General features: G+C 48.7%; 1 protein-coding gene across 1 annotated transcript in view; it reads left to right on the top strand.

The window, feature by feature from the left end:
* The window catches only part of LOC101735537 (intermembrane lipid transfer protein VPS13D), a 51,371-nt gene that overhangs the window by 3,843 nt on the left and 31,175 nt on the right, over nucleotides 1–16,353 (top strand). Inside the window, exons 6-34 of the mRNA XM_038013239.2 lie at nucleotides 159–326; nucleotides 483–636; nucleotides 748–929; nucleotides 1,112–1,476; nucleotides 2,089–2,239; nucleotides 2,932–3,110; nucleotides 3,586–3,745; nucleotides 3,825–3,993; nucleotides 4,544–4,685; nucleotides 4,919–5,042; nucleotides 5,488–5,621; nucleotides 5,861–6,014; nucleotides 6,088–6,266; nucleotides 6,477–6,643; nucleotides 6,982–7,314; nucleotides 7,820–7,965; nucleotides 8,394–8,535; nucleotides 8,661–8,861; nucleotides 9,139–9,310; nucleotides 9,427–9,558; nucleotides 12,547–12,709; nucleotides 12,782–12,940; nucleotides 13,425–13,589; nucleotides 13,827–13,950; nucleotides 14,310–14,446; nucleotides 14,836–15,042; nucleotides 15,346–15,537; nucleotides 15,625–15,766; nucleotides 15,975–16,239. Coding sequence (XP_037869167.1) covers nucleotides 159–326; nucleotides 483–636; nucleotides 748–929; nucleotides 1,112–1,476; nucleotides 2,089–2,239; nucleotides 2,932–3,110; nucleotides 3,586–3,745; nucleotides 3,825–3,993; nucleotides 4,544–4,685; nucleotides 4,919–5,042; nucleotides 5,488–5,621; nucleotides 5,861–6,014; nucleotides 6,088–6,266; nucleotides 6,477–6,643; nucleotides 6,982–7,314; nucleotides 7,820–7,965; nucleotides 8,394–8,535; nucleotides 8,661–8,861; nucleotides 9,139–9,310; nucleotides 9,427–9,558; nucleotides 12,547–12,709; nucleotides 12,782–12,940; nucleotides 13,425–13,589; nucleotides 13,827–13,950; nucleotides 14,310–14,446; nucleotides 14,836–15,042; nucleotides 15,346–15,537; nucleotides 15,625–15,766; nucleotides 15,975–16,239 — 5,108 coding nt within the window. The remainder of the gene's footprint in view (nucleotides 1–158; nucleotides 327–482; nucleotides 637–747; nucleotides 930–1,111; nucleotides 1,477–2,088; nucleotides 2,240–2,931; nucleotides 3,111–3,585; nucleotides 3,746–3,824; nucleotides 3,994–4,543; nucleotides 4,686–4,918; nucleotides 5,043–5,487; nucleotides 5,622–5,860; nucleotides 6,015–6,087; nucleotides 6,267–6,476; nucleotides 6,644–6,981; nucleotides 7,315–7,819; nucleotides 7,966–8,393; nucleotides 8,536–8,660; nucleotides 8,862–9,138; nucleotides 9,311–9,426; nucleotides 9,559–12,546; nucleotides 12,710–12,781; nucleotides 12,941–13,424; nucleotides 13,590–13,826; nucleotides 13,951–14,309; nucleotides 14,447–14,835; nucleotides 15,043–15,345; nucleotides 15,538–15,624; nucleotides 15,767–15,974; nucleotides 16,240–16,353) is intronic.

The following is a 16,353-nucleotide window of genomic DNA, read 5'->3' on the forward strand; positions in this document are numbered from 1 at the left end:
TCGGACTTCTCGCGGCCCGCGCCCTTCGCGTCCGTAGCACAACTCATAACACGCAATGATTACGGTATTAATACGTAATAGGTCCTTCCCCAACGCTCTAAATAATTGGTAACTGTGCCTGGAACTCGGTAACTGTTTAACAAGTTGTTGTGGCGCAGGAGCGCATGCGCGAGACGTGGCGCGCGGGGCACGCGTACGTGCTGGCGCCCACGTCGGCGCGCGCCCGCGTGTGCCGCGAGCGCACGGAGCAGCCGCTGCGCTGCCGGGAGCGCCCGCGGCTCGCCTGCCAGCTCACCCTCGACACGGTGCTGCTCAACCTCACCTCGGTAACCAACCGCTGCTGTCCTTTGATTATATAGACTGTTAATGTCGCGTTATCTGCTGTCCATTTGAAACCGAACCATTAAACCGTTTTTTATTTATGAGGTGGACACCTTACAACACTGCAATGTCTAGTACTCAGAAAATTGTGTTGTGCTTAGCGGCAGTACAGCGAGGCAGTCGGTTGCGCACTAGGGCTGGAGCGTATCGGGCGCGTGCGAGAGTTCCGCGCTCTCCGACCCTCCGTTCCAGTCAAGGGACACGTCAGAGACTGGTGGATCTATGCACTCTCCTGTCACATGCCACATAATAGATGTAAGTAACTTTTACACAAGATACCCAATAGCTTGAATGCCGTCCGTAGCAAAGCAGAGGTCTGGGCCGGATCTATATAATTATGTTGAGTGACTGGGTTGGGGCGCGCAGGGCGGCACCCGCGGCCCAGCTGGGCGGCGTGCGCCGGGCGGGCCCGCGCCGCGTGCGCGTACGTGCGCGTGTGCCTGCAGCTCGTGACGTCACCGGCCGCCGCGCTGCCGCCCGCCGACAAGGCCGCCAAGGACGACTTCGAGTGGAACACTCCGCTGCACGTACTCAAGCCGCTTCGGGAGGTACGCTGCTTTCAGAACGGTTTCAATCAGAACTCAACCCCACAAACTCGTTTACAAAAACCTCTATCTCACCATAGCTCTATCCATAACTCTTGTACATAACCAAATGTTCAATAATAGTCTGAACCGCTGCTTCCAAACCTATAGAATCAAAATAGTAAGAATGAAATTATGTATCACAGATAGCCATGCGGAGCGTTCCGAAAACGACCCCTGTTTCCAGTCCAGACAGACCATCATCAGGACGCAGCATGTTGGTGCATTGGTTCCCGCAGTGGTGGGGCTGGTACAGCTCTCCCGCAGTCTCCACGGATACCACCACCACACCCGTCACGGCACCTTCAACCCCCACTCCTTCCACCCCTACCCCTATCCCCGCTCCTACATCGGCCCCCGCAGAGCTGGAAGAGGAGATACTTGACGTAATAGCGGACTCGCTCGAGAACAACACTCTACTGAAGAAAGATATGGTATTCGGGAAGTTTGATTTCGTGTTGAACAAAGGATCTTTTAATTTGTTAATGGACAGTGAAGACGGAGAGGAGAGGTGAGTCTTCACTTTTATAATTTAACATTCATTGTATTGGTCTAGACCTGTAGGCTCGGCCTAGACTGTAGGGTTTGCGAACTCATGGTCTAGTGTCAGTCCATGGTGTTAGTAGTTAGTTAAAACCCAAGACGCCATGACGTTGACGATGCCGCCAACCAGGAGTCAGATGCGAAGTCCAATTGAGGTTACGACTATTCTACCATTCAGGTTGTATGTGAACCGTGTTCTGGTGTTGTTATTTGAAGGTTTACTTAATTGGGTGGTACACGTAATTGAGTCTGAGCAAACTAATCGATCCCCAACCGGAAATTGATACGGGACTTGCCCAACAAACACCCTATACTCCGAGGTACGATTTCAAAGTCAAGAATAATAGATAAATGAACGGGTAAGTCCCACGGGGCTCCGGGACGCGCGCATTACCGACTCGATGGTGCATCCTTGACGGCTTGTCCGTTCCTCGTCCGCGAATAATGAAGTTTGTATCGTCTCCCGCGACGACTCGACGTAAAACCGACTATTACCAGTGCCACCTGAAGATTACGTACCGGTAGAGACAGCTGATGCGCATGTAGTTTTGTTGTGTAATGTCTATGTGGGCGTGTGCAGCGGCGTGGAGCTGGAGTTCGTGTGCGTGCGCGTGCAGACGGAGTGGAGGCCGCGGGGGGGCGCCGCGGGGGTGCACGTGTCCCTGGGGAGCCTGTGTCTCACGGAGCGGATCACGCCCGGGACGCTGTTCCCCGTCGTCTGTGCGCCTCAGGTGAACACTACACTTATGTCTACACTACGGATAATCCAGTGCTAGTAGGCTACTAGAAAACTTCTCGGAAGCGAGGTGTACATATACCACAAAGTAGCGCGAGCCCGGGACTTGATTTGAACTATATTATATGGAAAGTGCAGAAGTTGTTTTTGGGACGATATGATTCTTTACCATAGTGAAAACCCGGTATATGCGCGGGGTCATTGATCTCATGGGAACTAGGGATCGTCTCTCAGTTGCTTACAGTTATGATTATGGGTTCGCTGACACGGCGCAGTGCATCGTTATTATTCGTTTACGTTATGGTAATTATTTATTAACTATTGCATAGAATTTCCAGATGAACTTCATTTCAATTGGTATTTATACATACGAACTACGAATGAAATTGATTGCTGATTTTTTGCTTAGATGTAGGGACGAATTCGTGGCCCACTCGGTATTAAGCGATTACCGGAGCTTATGAGACATCAAAACGCGAAAGCCGCCGCCCACCATGAGATTTGAGGTCTATATCTCAATTGTGTAGTATTTACGTAAATTGTATTTTTTGCGGTTTGATTTGTATTACACATCTTTGAAATAAAAATCAATCAAGATTGAATCTTGTTCTCAAGAACCTAACAATTAACTGATTTAGTTGAAAACGATAATTAGCATTAAAAACTTATAATATTGTGTGACCGTAGGGTGTGATCCGCTCGGGACTGAGTTCCCTGGGGGGGGCTAGTGCGGGGTACGCGGGGAGCGGGGCGTCGTGGTGCCGCGCGCACGCGGCCCCCGCGCCCCCCGCGCCCCCCGCACACAGCGAGCCACTCTTCCAACTGGCGTATGAAAAGAAACCGATCGGACTCAACTGCGATTACAAGTCAGTGCCATTCTTTTTATTCCGTTTATACAAAACTAGCCTTTATCCGCGTTACATTAACACCACTAATGAATTATATCGCTCGGGAAGAGTAGTTTTTCTGGATGAAAGGTGCCATATTTACTTTTCTGAACCCCCGATAATCTGTGTACAAAGTTTTACAATGATCAGTAGAGTAGTGAAGACGTGAAAGCGTGACGTACGTACGTAACATACAATAGTCACGTCGCCCAGCACAGTGCTTGGTGCTTGGTAAATCTATGGCAACGATAGCATTATTTGATTATGTTTAGTGATGTAAAGTATAAATACATAATTAACATGTATTAGCTACCAATCCATTTACATTCTGTCCGTCGGTCTAGCGAGCAGCCCTCCCGCTCGGTTGTCAATTTTCAATTCGTGGTTTCCACAAAAACATGAAACAGACAGTGAATGTTTCCGTTACGTAGATGATCGGTTTGGCGCTCGGCAGGTTGTGGGTGAAGTCGGCGTCGCTGGAGGTGGTGTACTGCGAGGCGCTGGCTCGCTGGGCGCAGCGCTTCGCCCGGCGCGGCTGGGACGCCCGGCTGGCGCTGGACTCCACGCGGGCCACGCTCATCAACCACTTCGAGCACATGGTCCACGCGCATTCCGTACGCCACCGCTCCTGCTACCTGCTTGTATTCTAAGTCACTACATATACTGTATACATGGTATCATATATTTCCTCAGTCGGAGCGCAGTTCCTGGCACGTGGAACTAGACATCTGGGCTCCTCAAATCCTGCTGGTGGAGCAGCTCTGCTCGCGGGACTCCGCCCTCCTGCTCGTGGACTTCGGTCGTCTGAGACTGGCTAATGCCAACCAAGACCTCACACATCATGCACCTGCTGATGATGAAGGTATGACTTGTTCATCATCCGCGAATGTGAAACTACTTGTATGTCTATAAAATAAATATACTAAATATAAATATAATATACTGTACAAAAAACAAATTTTAATTATTTTTTGTTTTATTTAGGTATAATATTTAATATTATGATATTTTTTATTGCTTAGGTGAGTGGACGAGCTCACAGCCCACGTGGTGTTAAGTGGTTACTGGAGCCCATAGACATCTGTAATGTTAATGTGCCACCCACCTTGAGATATAAGTTCTAAGGTCTCAGGTATAGTTACAACGGCTGCCCCACTCTTCAAACCGAAACGCATTACTGCTTCACGGCAGAAATAGGCAGGGTGGTGGTACCTACCCGCGCGGACTCTCAAGAGGTTCTACCATCAGTAAAGCAAGAGGTCCTACCACCAGTAAAACATTCAGGATATATCTATATAGTGTGTGTAATATTTACAATTTATGTTCGGATTTTTTTTATCTATCTAATATTAATTTTAAATGAAAACATTATGTCACCGATGTTTAGTGCAACATTACATTTATTTTCCCAGAGATGTTCATGACGCCGTGCTCGACCCCCCCGGGCAGCCTGTTGTCCCCCGCGTCCCCCGAGCCGCCCGCGCCCCCCGGCCACCGCCCCCCCGACCCCTCCGCGCTGCACCCCGACACGCTGCACGACAGTATCTACGACAGGTAGAGCAACGGCTGACTCAATTAACAGTTCGAATACATCTCCTAGATACTTTTCTGATCTCGTGAAGAAACACTCGTCTTAGCCCTACAGAAACACCGGGGAGAGGTGTCAATTTCAGGGTCAGTGATTCAAGATCAAAATAATAATTGACATTCCAATGCACGCGCACGCGGTGAGCGGCCCCCGGCGGGGCAGGTCCGCTGGACATTACTCCGCACGTGACCTTTCGCAGGTACAAAATAGAACTGAGTGAGCTGCAGATACTAGTGGGTCGAGTGCGGGACAACTGGAAGTACGCGCACACCAAGACCACCTCCTCGCTGCACCTGCTGGACCGGTTCAGCATATCTCTGCAGGTGAGGAGCGCGCTCCGCAGGAAACTGAGAACTATCGTTAGATTTCTATAAATCACAACTTTTGACATTCGTTTTCACACACGTCGTGACTTAACTCATGAATATCGCCAGTATTACATTTCACACGTCGAGTGCTCACTGCTCCTGCTCGCTCGCGAGGACTCGTGACGGCGCCCATAAGGGGTCCGTCCTGTGTGGCGCTGCTGGTGCTTCCTGATATATAAAAAAATGTGATCGAAATTTATATTCGACGTTGACATCGAAATTTACACAATCCAGTCATTTTTACACCGAAGTATCCGATTCCTAAACCGAAAGAGAAGTTGGTCCGGGCGGATGCCACTGCCGCCGGCCCGAGCCCGCGGATGGCGACAAGCGCTTATCGCTGCTACTCCTGGACAGCAATGTGAAGGTTAACCGTTGTTTGCCGATGGGCATGTCGCAGGCGGAGCGGCGCGTGCTGGAGACCAGCGACCCCGTGTACCCGCGCGCCGCGCTGTGCGGCTCGCTGCCGGCCCTCGTGGCGCACCTCACCGAGCACAAGCTGTGCGCGCTGCGGGCTGTGCTGGCGCCGCTCAGGTACGGGCACACGCACGCACACGCACGCACACATAGACACACACACACGCGGTAGATATTGATGTGTTGAACAAAATATTTTTAGAAAATTACAGGCATTTTTCTAGCCTAACCTAGGTTTTTCATATACTTTCTTTATTACATATATATACATAAAAAAAAATTTTTAACAAAAGTTTTGGTTTGTTGATCAATTGTAATCGAAACCTATGTTCTAAAATTTCAATATCACCTATTAGATCGGAAGATGCGCCAGCTCCTCAGGCGAGTCCGGCGACAGAGGACGACGACGAAGCCAGCGTCAGATCAGAAACCGACCGCTCCGAGAGCTCCTCACACAACAACTCCACTATCTTCATGCTGCAGTTTGCTGTGGATCAGATGTCGCTGGAGGTCACATACATTAACCTGTAGTCCTGGTGTGGTCCACCCTCAGAGCAGCTCAGTGAGAGATCGGTCGCCGCAGGTCCAGTCCCGCGGGCGCAGCATAGCCGAGGTGCAGGTCTGCGGGGTGAAGATGGCCGCCACGGCCAGGCCGCGCGACGTGAGCTTCTCGCTGTCTGTGCACTCCCTGCTGCTGGTGGACGCCCTCCAGACCTACGGGCCGGATTTCGAGCTGCTCGTGGCCAGCCACAAGCACGTGGGGTCAGTGGCCGTAGCGGCGCTTCTATTGCACTTGGCCGCTCGTTTCTGCGTGGCCACTAATCGTTTGTTAGACACATACACTTACTCCTACTGGCTTAGTAATTACTCCACGGTGCGACCGCCAGTGACCGATCGTGTGGAATTTGTTGAAGAATGTAATGTATTGAATTTATATTTCAATAAACAAAGAATGTTTGTTTGTGTTACAAGGATGGACACGGCGTCGGGCAGCATCCGCGGCTCGGAGCCCACGTCCCCCACGTCGCCCACCTCCCCCACCTCCCCCGCGTCCCCCGCGCGCGCCCCCCGCCCCGCGCTCGCCCTGGCGCACCCGCACGTGCTGCACCACGCGCTGCACTCGCTCACCGCGGCTAGGGGTAAGCGCCTGTCTGCTCCTGCCGCACGTGCACTCGTGCACTCCGGCCCGAGAGAAGGTCAGGAGTTCGACGATACTAATGACAAATCGATCACATGTGTTGACAAGTGTGTTGCCGTATCGGCGTTGTGATGAGCTCCACTTAACAGCAGACAGACTGTTTGGGAAATGCTATTAGTCTGAATTTGGATCGTCTCACTTTTGATAATTTTGCTTAAACCGTTAAAGGCGTTATTTTTGGAAAAAATGAAGTAGGTGTTGCTTACTAGCCGATCAGTACTATGAATTACTAGCTCTTTGATAATGATAATCAAATAACGGTCTGTGCTCAATGTTCAGGCACCGATGAACTGGACCGAGCTAGCCCAGCACCGAGCTGGCTGACAGGCGACAATGGAAACTTCAACAACTGCGGCTTCGGACCTATTTGGAGTACCACTGAGAGCTTTGGAGAGAGTAACGGTTGGGGCAACTGGCCCGGCTCCGGTAATGCTGAGAACTCTTGGGGGAACACGAGTTCCGCTTGGGGGGCCACCGGCCTCGGGTGGGGTGCTGCCGGACTGGTGGATGATGAAGCACTTATCGCTGTCGACTTGTGCTTGGTTAAAGGCGAAGGGGATTCTGAAGACTTGAGAATCGCCAACATTTTGTTCAATAATTTGGACATTATTGGTAAGGATGTTTTCATTTTATATTTAAATAATGTACATTCAACATGTCCTGCAACTGTACTCGAAAATGAAGACAGGTCGTCTAGCCTGTCGCCTGCGCTGCGGCAGGGGCACGTGGGACATGGAAGCGCTAAAAATAAATTTCACAATTCATATTCTATTGAAATGTTTGCGCTGCGTACGACTTTTTAAATTCAAGTGATGGACAGAGTTAGGGCCGACCCCCGGAGGCAGGGGGCGGCGCCCGCAGTGGGACCGCACCTAACGACACTCGCCGGCAACTAGTACTAGTAGATTAGCTAGTATATTAATATTGGTTTTCACTTGAAACTTGTAGTTTATTCCCGTGTCGGCTTCATAGTCGCTCTCCTAAAGGAGTTCGTGAATTTCTTTCAGATTCTTTTCAGTGGTGGAATTGTATTTCCATTTAGTAAAGACTATTCGAAAGTGAAAAATATTTTTGATTTACATTTTATCAGTGACCATTTTGACATGTATATTTATAGCTAATCAAGAAACTATAGTCGAGTTAATCGGGTTTGCTCAGCGTGTGATGGGTCCCAAGACCAGCAAGACGCAAGGGGATGTCGACGAAACCCGACCGGAGCCCGCCGCCGCGCACGCCAGCCCTCCGCCCGACGACGCGCCCAAGGTGCAACAACGTCACTTGTATTACTTGTAGCGATCCCGCAGGTAGCGGTGCTGTGTGCCGGAGCCACACAACGCTGTGTGCACATCTTACCATGAAACAAATAATTAAGGGTCACATTGTATAAGTGTTAAACTTAGGTATGGAATAATATTTGTTTGAATAACTGTGCCGACCCCGCACAGTGGAGTGAGGGCAGACAGGAGAAGAACTACCATTAGTCGATGAACGCATAGTCCGCTTGTCTCATGTGGTATATGGTGCTAATATGTCGCCGTCGATTTTCTCTTCTCAAATGACGTTTGATGTCATAGAGCTTTGAGAAAATCGTGGAAGCGAGTTTATTTTAGAGTAGAATAATAGGTGGCTGAAGTTAAGTTCGGAGAGTCATCGCGAGTGCAGGGCGCTTATATGTGTGTATCGATCTGTAGAGAGAAGTGCGCACAGAGATAACGTTTGACTTCCACCGGCTGGGCGTGCTGCTGCTGCGCGCCGCCCTGCACGACGGCGCCGTGGTGGCCAGGAAGATAGCCACCGCCACTCTCAGCGAGGCCAAGATACAAGCCACTTTAGGTAACTTAGTCAAATTGAATAAGCTGACCTGAAATGCGAGCTTTTATTTATTGCCTGTAAAAGTTGTGAAATTTTAATTCAATTATGAGCTTCAATCGGTTCAGTCCTTCCAATATAACGTACAGACGCGAGCCGCGTGTCCGTGGGCGGGTCCCTGGGCGGCGTGCAGGTGGTGTCGCTGTGCGAGCGCAGCGTGCACGCGCGCGTGCTGTCCGCCGGCCGCGCCCCCCCGCCGCCCGCCGCGCCCGCGCCCCCCGCGCCGCCCGCCCGCGCGCTGCTGTTCGACGTGGAGCGGTCGCTGGGCCCGCGAGCCGCCGACACGACAGGTAGCCCCCGGTCCCCCCGCATCTGTCAGTCTTGCCGTTTCAACTTGCTTTCATTCTGTTCGGTTAATATATTTATAAAGACCAAATCCGCCGCAAAGTTGAAATATAAACCGAATTTTCAGAACACAAGAATCCATTAAAATAGTAAATTGTAATTGATTATAATGTGTAAATGGCTTCAATGTAATTTCAAAAAAATTAATTGTTTGTTCCTCTGCACTATAAAATTCGTCCGTCGCGACGTCACTATATCGTACAAATGTTTGCATGCGTGGAGTGGTGGAGGTGCGCGTGAGCGTGCAGGTGGCGCGGGTGTGGTACACGCACTCCAACGCGCTGCTGCTGGAGCTGAGGTCGTGCCTCACGGAGTTCAAGCAGTACCTGTCCAACCTGGCGCGCTCCATCCGAGCCGCCGCCGCCGACATGGCCATAGGACTCGTGCACCCGAGGTAGGGGTCAAATTGTATATTTGTGGCAGGACTTGTGGCTTTGATTCCCACATCAGTCTGAGTGAAATCTGGTTTACATAATGAAACAATATTTTGCCACGTGTATTTTCTCTCAGAGGGGAGTCGTTGTATTCCAACCCGAAGCTGTCCCAGTCGACGGAGGGCGTGTCTCCGAGACGGCGCACCGCCAGCACCGGCACCTCGCTGGACGAGCCCCCAGACCTCACGTCCGACAGCGTCGTGCTGAGGTAGCCATTGTGGACTACAAACCATACAGTTGTCGGCGCTCCTCCAGATACTGCATCATTTGCATTTAATAATCGCGAGTTTGTTTGATTTTATATCGCGGTAACACTAAAGTTAGTGTGACACATCCGCCACTATTCTTTCACTAGTAGACATTGATCCAGTTAATGTTTATAGTCTAAGATCCCGCTGCAGGTTGGTGTGCTCATCGACTTTTTGTTTAAAACCAAATTTTTATATTTATTTATAATTAAGAGAATATACCTAGTCAGGTCATAAATTCTGTCACATGTTTAATGTAAAATAATTGAAACAAGTTTATTCATTATGTAACCATTCATATACCAAAATGAACTTAACAAAACATAGATTCTCATGACACTAAAGTTTATTCAAAATTACCTCCGTGATTTGGAATACAGGCCTTCAATCTGCGCGGCCAGTCGTCTATCGCAGCACGAACGAGGTCCATGTCAATATCGGCGGCTGCCTTAATCAAGGATGTCTTGAGTGACTGCAAATTGGGATGAGGCTTTGAGCACGCCTTTTCCTCCAAGTGTTGCCATATCTTGTAATCTAACGGATTCAAATATGGACTGGAGGAGGGCCAGTCTTCGTGCCGGATGAAGTCGATTTCCCGCGCCGCCAGCCAGTCTTGTGTGCTCTTCGCTCTATGAGCTGGCGCCGAATCTTGTTGGAATACCCAGTGCCTGTTATTGAACATGGTATGAGAAACTGGTTCCACAAGGTTCGTCAGGACTGTATTTTGATACACAACTGCATTCGTTTTTACACCTTTCTCACAAAAATGTACCTCTGTTAAGCCCCAATAAGAAACTCCCAACCATACCATGAGCGAGGATGGAAAATGACCTCGTTGGACACGCGGAATACGGTTGCTCGCTTCTTCACTACTGTGTGCGTACACCTTATCATTTTGTTTGTTGTAGCTCTCTTCTACGGTAAAAATTTTTTCATCCGAAAAAAGAATTTTCCGATATTTTTTTCCCGCGTACCGCTTCAACAAAGCGCGGCATCTCTTCAGTCTCAGGTCCATTAGACGAGCATTCAAACGATGTCCTGTTTTTCTTCGATATGCCCGAAGCCCTAAGTCTTCATTTAACACCCTTTTCACCGTGGTTCTGCTTAACCCCATCTGAAGGGCCAACAGTTTCTGCTTACGTTTGGGATTTATTTGAATTTGCGCCTTCACAGCTTTTATCACTGCTGGAGTCCTAACAGACCGAGGGCGACCACTTCTTGACCTGTCATCTACACTAGAGTCTTCATTGTATCGTTTGATGGTACGATAAACGAATCTTTTGGTTATATTCAAATTTTTCAGTATGTTAAAAATTTGAATTGGCGCGTAACCGCAACGATGCAACGCAATAACTGCAACACGGTCTTCTTTAAGCGTCCACTCCATAATTAAAAATGAGTAAAATTCTAAAAGTTTACATTTTTATTTTCATGAACAATTCGAAATTCGAATTCAATAAACTTTTTTGTGGCCAGCATTCTAAAAGAAAAGTTTTTACTCTGTGACAATACTTATGACCTGACTAGTTATATTTACTAGGGTGCCTATCAAAATTTGGCCGCCATTATTTTAATTAAATTATTTTTAATTGATTTTTGGTAAAAAATTTCGTTTATTTATCTTTTAAATAAAATAACGTCTACATCACTGTAATTAATATGAAGATTCTAAAAAATCACGGTTGCCGTTGCGCACCTGGCCGCACCTCTTTGCAGCCAGGTGTAAACAGGTATGATTTCGATAAATTTATACGTTTATAACCTATTTTCATTAATTATATGTGAAATTGAAGCTAATTTTTTTCTATTAATTATCATATAAAGTTGCTTAATTAAATCTGGCCGCAAATACGGGTTACTGGCTGTTAAAGATAATAAATATTTAAGGTAGAGTGAAAGAGAGTTAGCGCGTAACATCATTTGTCAGACGAGGACAGCGATTGCCGGCTGTGCGACGCTTTTGCGACGCTTTAAAAAAACATTTAATATCATTAATATCTAATAGAGATATAATATTTTAGTTTGAATCATTCAAATAATTTGTAATTGGATTATTGCTTCATCAAAATGTTAAAAAAAGTCACCCTCTAAAAAATAAGGAGTTAGACAAATTGCTAACTAGACCGTCGATATATCAAATCAATATTAATTTTTTGTTGCAATTTAGAAATTTGTCATTTTGAAAAAAATTACATATTTTTTGGAGTATTTATTATAAGTCGTCTCTATTACTCCCTGGTGGTTGAGAACACTAACGTTCGACGCATGCGCAAAAGCGTCGCACAGCCGGCAATCGCTGTCCTCGTCTGACAAATGATGTTACGCGCTAACTCTCTTTCACTCTACCTTAAATATTTATTATCTTTAACAGCCAGTAACCCTTATTTGCGGCCAGATTTAATTAAGCAACTTTATATGATAATTAATAGAAAAAAATTAGCTTCAATTTCACATATAATTAATGAAAATAGGTTATAAACGTATAAATTTATCGAAATCATACCTGTTTACACCTGGCTGCAAAGAGGTGCGGCCAGGTGCGCAACGGCAACCGTGATTTTTTAGAATCTTCATATTAATTACCGTGATGTAAACGTTATTTTATTTAAAAAATAAATAAACGAAATTCTTTACCAAAAATCAATTAAAAATAATTTAATTAAAAATAATGGCTCCAAATTTTGATAGGCACCCTAGTAAATATATATTCTCTTAATTATAAATAAACATAAAAATTTGGTTTTAAAAAAAAGTCGATGAGCACACCAACCTGCAGCGAGATCTCGTACTATTATATTAATTATTAATACTCAAATTTTGTTGACGATTTTGTAATAAATAGAGTGATTCTGATAGTACGTAGTAGTACGTTAGAGTAGCAGTAATTGTGTAGATTCTATATGAGAGCAGTGCAGGAGTGCAGGAGTACAGGGCGTGGAGTGTTGCAGCGTGAGCGTGGAGCTGGAGTCGCCGGTGGTGGTGGTGCCGGTGTCGGCGGAGAGCAGCGCGGTGCTGGTGGCGCACCTGGGCCGGATGAGCCTCGCCAACCGGCCCGGCCCGCCCGCGCACACCGCCTACACCGTGCGCCTGCGAGACATCGCCCTGGCCACGGTACGGAGCCGCGCCCACTGCCCGCCGTGTCGCGCGGGCGTGAGTGTGATGCGATGTGTGGTTGGTTGGCAGCTGGACGTGGCCGAGAAGCTGAAGCACCGGCCGCTGACCGCCGAGAGCATGGAGGACACGTACGACGTGTCGGCCGGCAAGCCCGTGCTGCACGACACCGCGCTGCAGCTGACCCTGGACTACTGCGACAAGGAGCTCGACGGGGAAGTCGTCTACCAGGTACAGATGCAGCGCAACCTTACTCGAATGTCCAGCCTCCACAAAATATCAGTTTAATTTTTTTCAGTCTCACTCTCGTTCTCACGTATAGGCGTGTAGCGGCACTCACTTGCCGCTTGTGCTCTGTTCTGTACAGGCTCGGGTAATTGATTAACACATAGGACGTTGCCAGCTTGTTTGCTTTTCGAAATCTACTCCAATTGACTGCACGCTTGGCGTCGACTGCACCTCACCTCCATATTAACACGTTCGGAATACCTTCTTAAACATCATTTCTGCGCTGACTGTGGAAGCTCATATTAGTCATGCCCGTGATCCACGAAACCAGCGAGTGATTTTCATCGCCCTGAGCAAAAGGCTCGCGATATTCTTCGTGTTAGCATGTTTTAATTCTTCACAATAGAATTAAAGGCTCGTACAGCTGACGGCACCTTAACTAGCGGAATATCGCTATAGACAATTGAGGTATTGTGTCTGTGTGCAGTGTGAAGTGACCGGGAAAATAGTGGAGGGGCTGCAGCTGTCCGCCTGTCGCGAGCAGTACGAGCAGCTGCTGCAGGCGCTGTCCTCCGCGGCCGGGCCCCCCGCGCCGCCCCCCGCGCCGCCCCCCGCGCCCTCGCACCAGCCCCCCGCGCACGGACTGCACGACGTGAGCGACCCAGCTTTCATACTTCGTTTTATAATTAGTTTTAACTTACCAAATAAATCTTAGGTTGCTGTAGGGTGGGTACAAGCATCTAGTGTGTACAAACTACATATTTAAATAATAGTTAAAAAATAGTTTGTGTTCATCTCTGGTTAGCAGCATGCCAGCCGTCGGCTCTCGAAGGGTATTGCGTTCAACGGAACAAAACAGATGGTGATTTATTTTTGTATTGTTGCACAGGGCGGGTCGGTGGTGGAGGGCGCGGTCCCTACGCTGCGGCTGGACCCCGCGGTGCGCGCGGCGGTGCTGGCCGTGCCGCGCCCCGCCAGCGCGCCGCCCGCACCGCACTTCATCCCGCTCATCGGTGATTACTTCATGCGATTCAACCTTTTTTTTTCATTTTCATTCATCAAAATTATTTGTTTATTAAACAGTCGAACCTGGATAACGAAGTTACAGGGACCGTAAAATCTTCGCTTTTGGAGATTTCGCACTATTGTTAATTCGTAAATTTTATCGAATATGTTTATTAAAATACCAGCCCGACGTTCATTCTTAAACATAACTTTCCTAAATAAAATAAGTCGCCCACGTGCGTCTCAGCTTTCATTGAGTCAGTGGACGAATAATCAGAAAAGGAGTCATCATAAAATAAGAAAATGTCTAAAAGCGAACATGTCTTGTGTTTAAACAAATAAATATATGTGTCCCGTGGTGGTGCAGTCCGCGCGGAGGTGCCGGCGCTGAGCGTGCGGCTGCGCGCCGACGTGGGGGAGGGGGAGCGCAGCCTGGTGGAGCTGTCCGTGCAGCAGCTCGCGCTGCACTACCGCCGCGCGCGCCCGCACCACACCGCGCTGCAGGTGCGCCTGTACTCACTAGATCTGTATCAAATACTAAGGTTACATAGAATGGCATATGACGTCACTGCCAGTGTAAGGAGACAGCCGAGTGGCGCCGATACATCGCTCTATAACTAAAGGCGAAGCTGTTTCCGGAAGCTTTGGTGTACTAGTTTTTGTTGGTGTGCGTATAGTGTACGCATCCAACGTATTCGTATTCATTCGTATCCAATTAATTGCGACGTACGAACGTCGCTATTATGAATAAGTAATATTTTGTTTTTGCTTTGGGAATAAAATAAGCAATGTCATATTGAAATTCATGGGATTATTTTTGTCAAAAATAGGAATGTGATATTTGTTTAATAGAAAAAAACTAATATTTACTTAAATAAAATGTAATTATCTAGGTCCGCCTGCAAGGTGTCCGCATGGAGGACTTGGTAGCGGGGCGGGACCCGAGGCATCGCCTGCTGTTGCAGTCACACGTGGGACGCGCGCCCCCCGGCCCCCGCACGCGCGCCCGCTCCGTGCCCCCCGCGCCCGCCCCGCCCCGCACGCCGCGCGCCCCGCGCCCCCGCTCGCTGTCCCCGGGGACCACGCTCGACCAGTCCCCGGTACGTCGACACGAGCGCATGTAGTGCGAACATACACACAGCAGCGCTCAAGACTTTTGACAACATAAAATTCATAAATATTTCTCAAAACATCAAAATAGAAAACGGACAGTGTCGGTATCGTGGAGAGCTGGGTGACTGCGAGTATTTGAATGTCAGGTTTCGATTTGTTTGTTTGTTTTTGTGTCGACGAACATCACTACTAGAGTGCTCACAAGTATGGGACACGCAGTTAGCTCCGTGAACTGGTAGATTCGTTTTAGTTTAGGTTTATATAATGTTTCAACAAACATTTTCTTGTAGGAAAAAGACAAGGCAAAGAAGCAGGAAAATAAATGTGGAGCCACGCCTCCTTGTTCGCCCGAAGGAGAGGGAGATACAGAAGACGACGCGCAGTTTGACGACTCTCCGTCGTCCGACGACGACAACCTGGTCTGCGTGTCCGTGCACACCACGGACCCCGAGCATCCAGAGTTCGAAACCAAATATCAGAAGGCAAATTCCATGACCACTAATTAATTTGACGAACACGCACTTAAGTCGTAGGACCGTAAAAACATTGTAAATTTCCCTCCGCCACAGGTATCTAAGCTGACAACGGTGGAATTCAACAGTCTCAACCTGGTCATCAACATCGACAGTTGGGTGGCCGTCCTCGACTTCTTCGGCATCGCGGGAGACGACGACCCGCCGCCGGGGCCGCCACAGGACGACCCGCAGACCGGTGAGATCCGACACAGCAATGCGCGACACCACCACTATCTATTGCTCTTTCATGATACTTCAATGTTAGTCGCTACAGGTGCACGAGAACTACGCACAGACAAGTACCACCATGGAGCAACGATTATCTTTTGTACTATAACACAATAAAGTATTCAGTATCAGACATAACGGGGCAATAAGATGATAACAAATGAATTGTCTCCCAGTGGAGTCGGAGAGCGCGGCGGGCACGGTCTCACAGACGGACGTGTCCGTGAGGTCGCTGTCCGTGGTGGTGGTGGGGGGGCGCGGGGAGACGTGTCGTGCGCTGCTGTGCCGCGTGAGGCTGCAGGCCACCGCCACCGGCCTCACGCGCCAGCTGCGGGGGCGCCTCGCCGCGCTCTGTCTGCAGGACCTCACGCCTCATGCGCCGCTCTGGAGGAATCGGCTGCGGACCCACGCCACGCCGGCCCTCTCCTTCCACTACCGCAGGTACCTCTGCCGCACTTCATTATATTTCGGGACAACAATGGGAAGGTCCCGTCCCCCAGTAACACGAGGGGCGGTAACGGCAACCCTATACCTATTAAAGCCTTCGTCAAACAG

This window comes from Bombyx mori, chromosome 10 (genome assembly GCF_030269925.1).
Source record: "Bombyx mori chromosome 10, ASM3026992v2".
NCBI classification, from domain to species: Eukaryota; Metazoa; Arthropoda; class Insecta; order Lepidoptera; family Bombycidae; genus Bombyx; species Bombyx mori.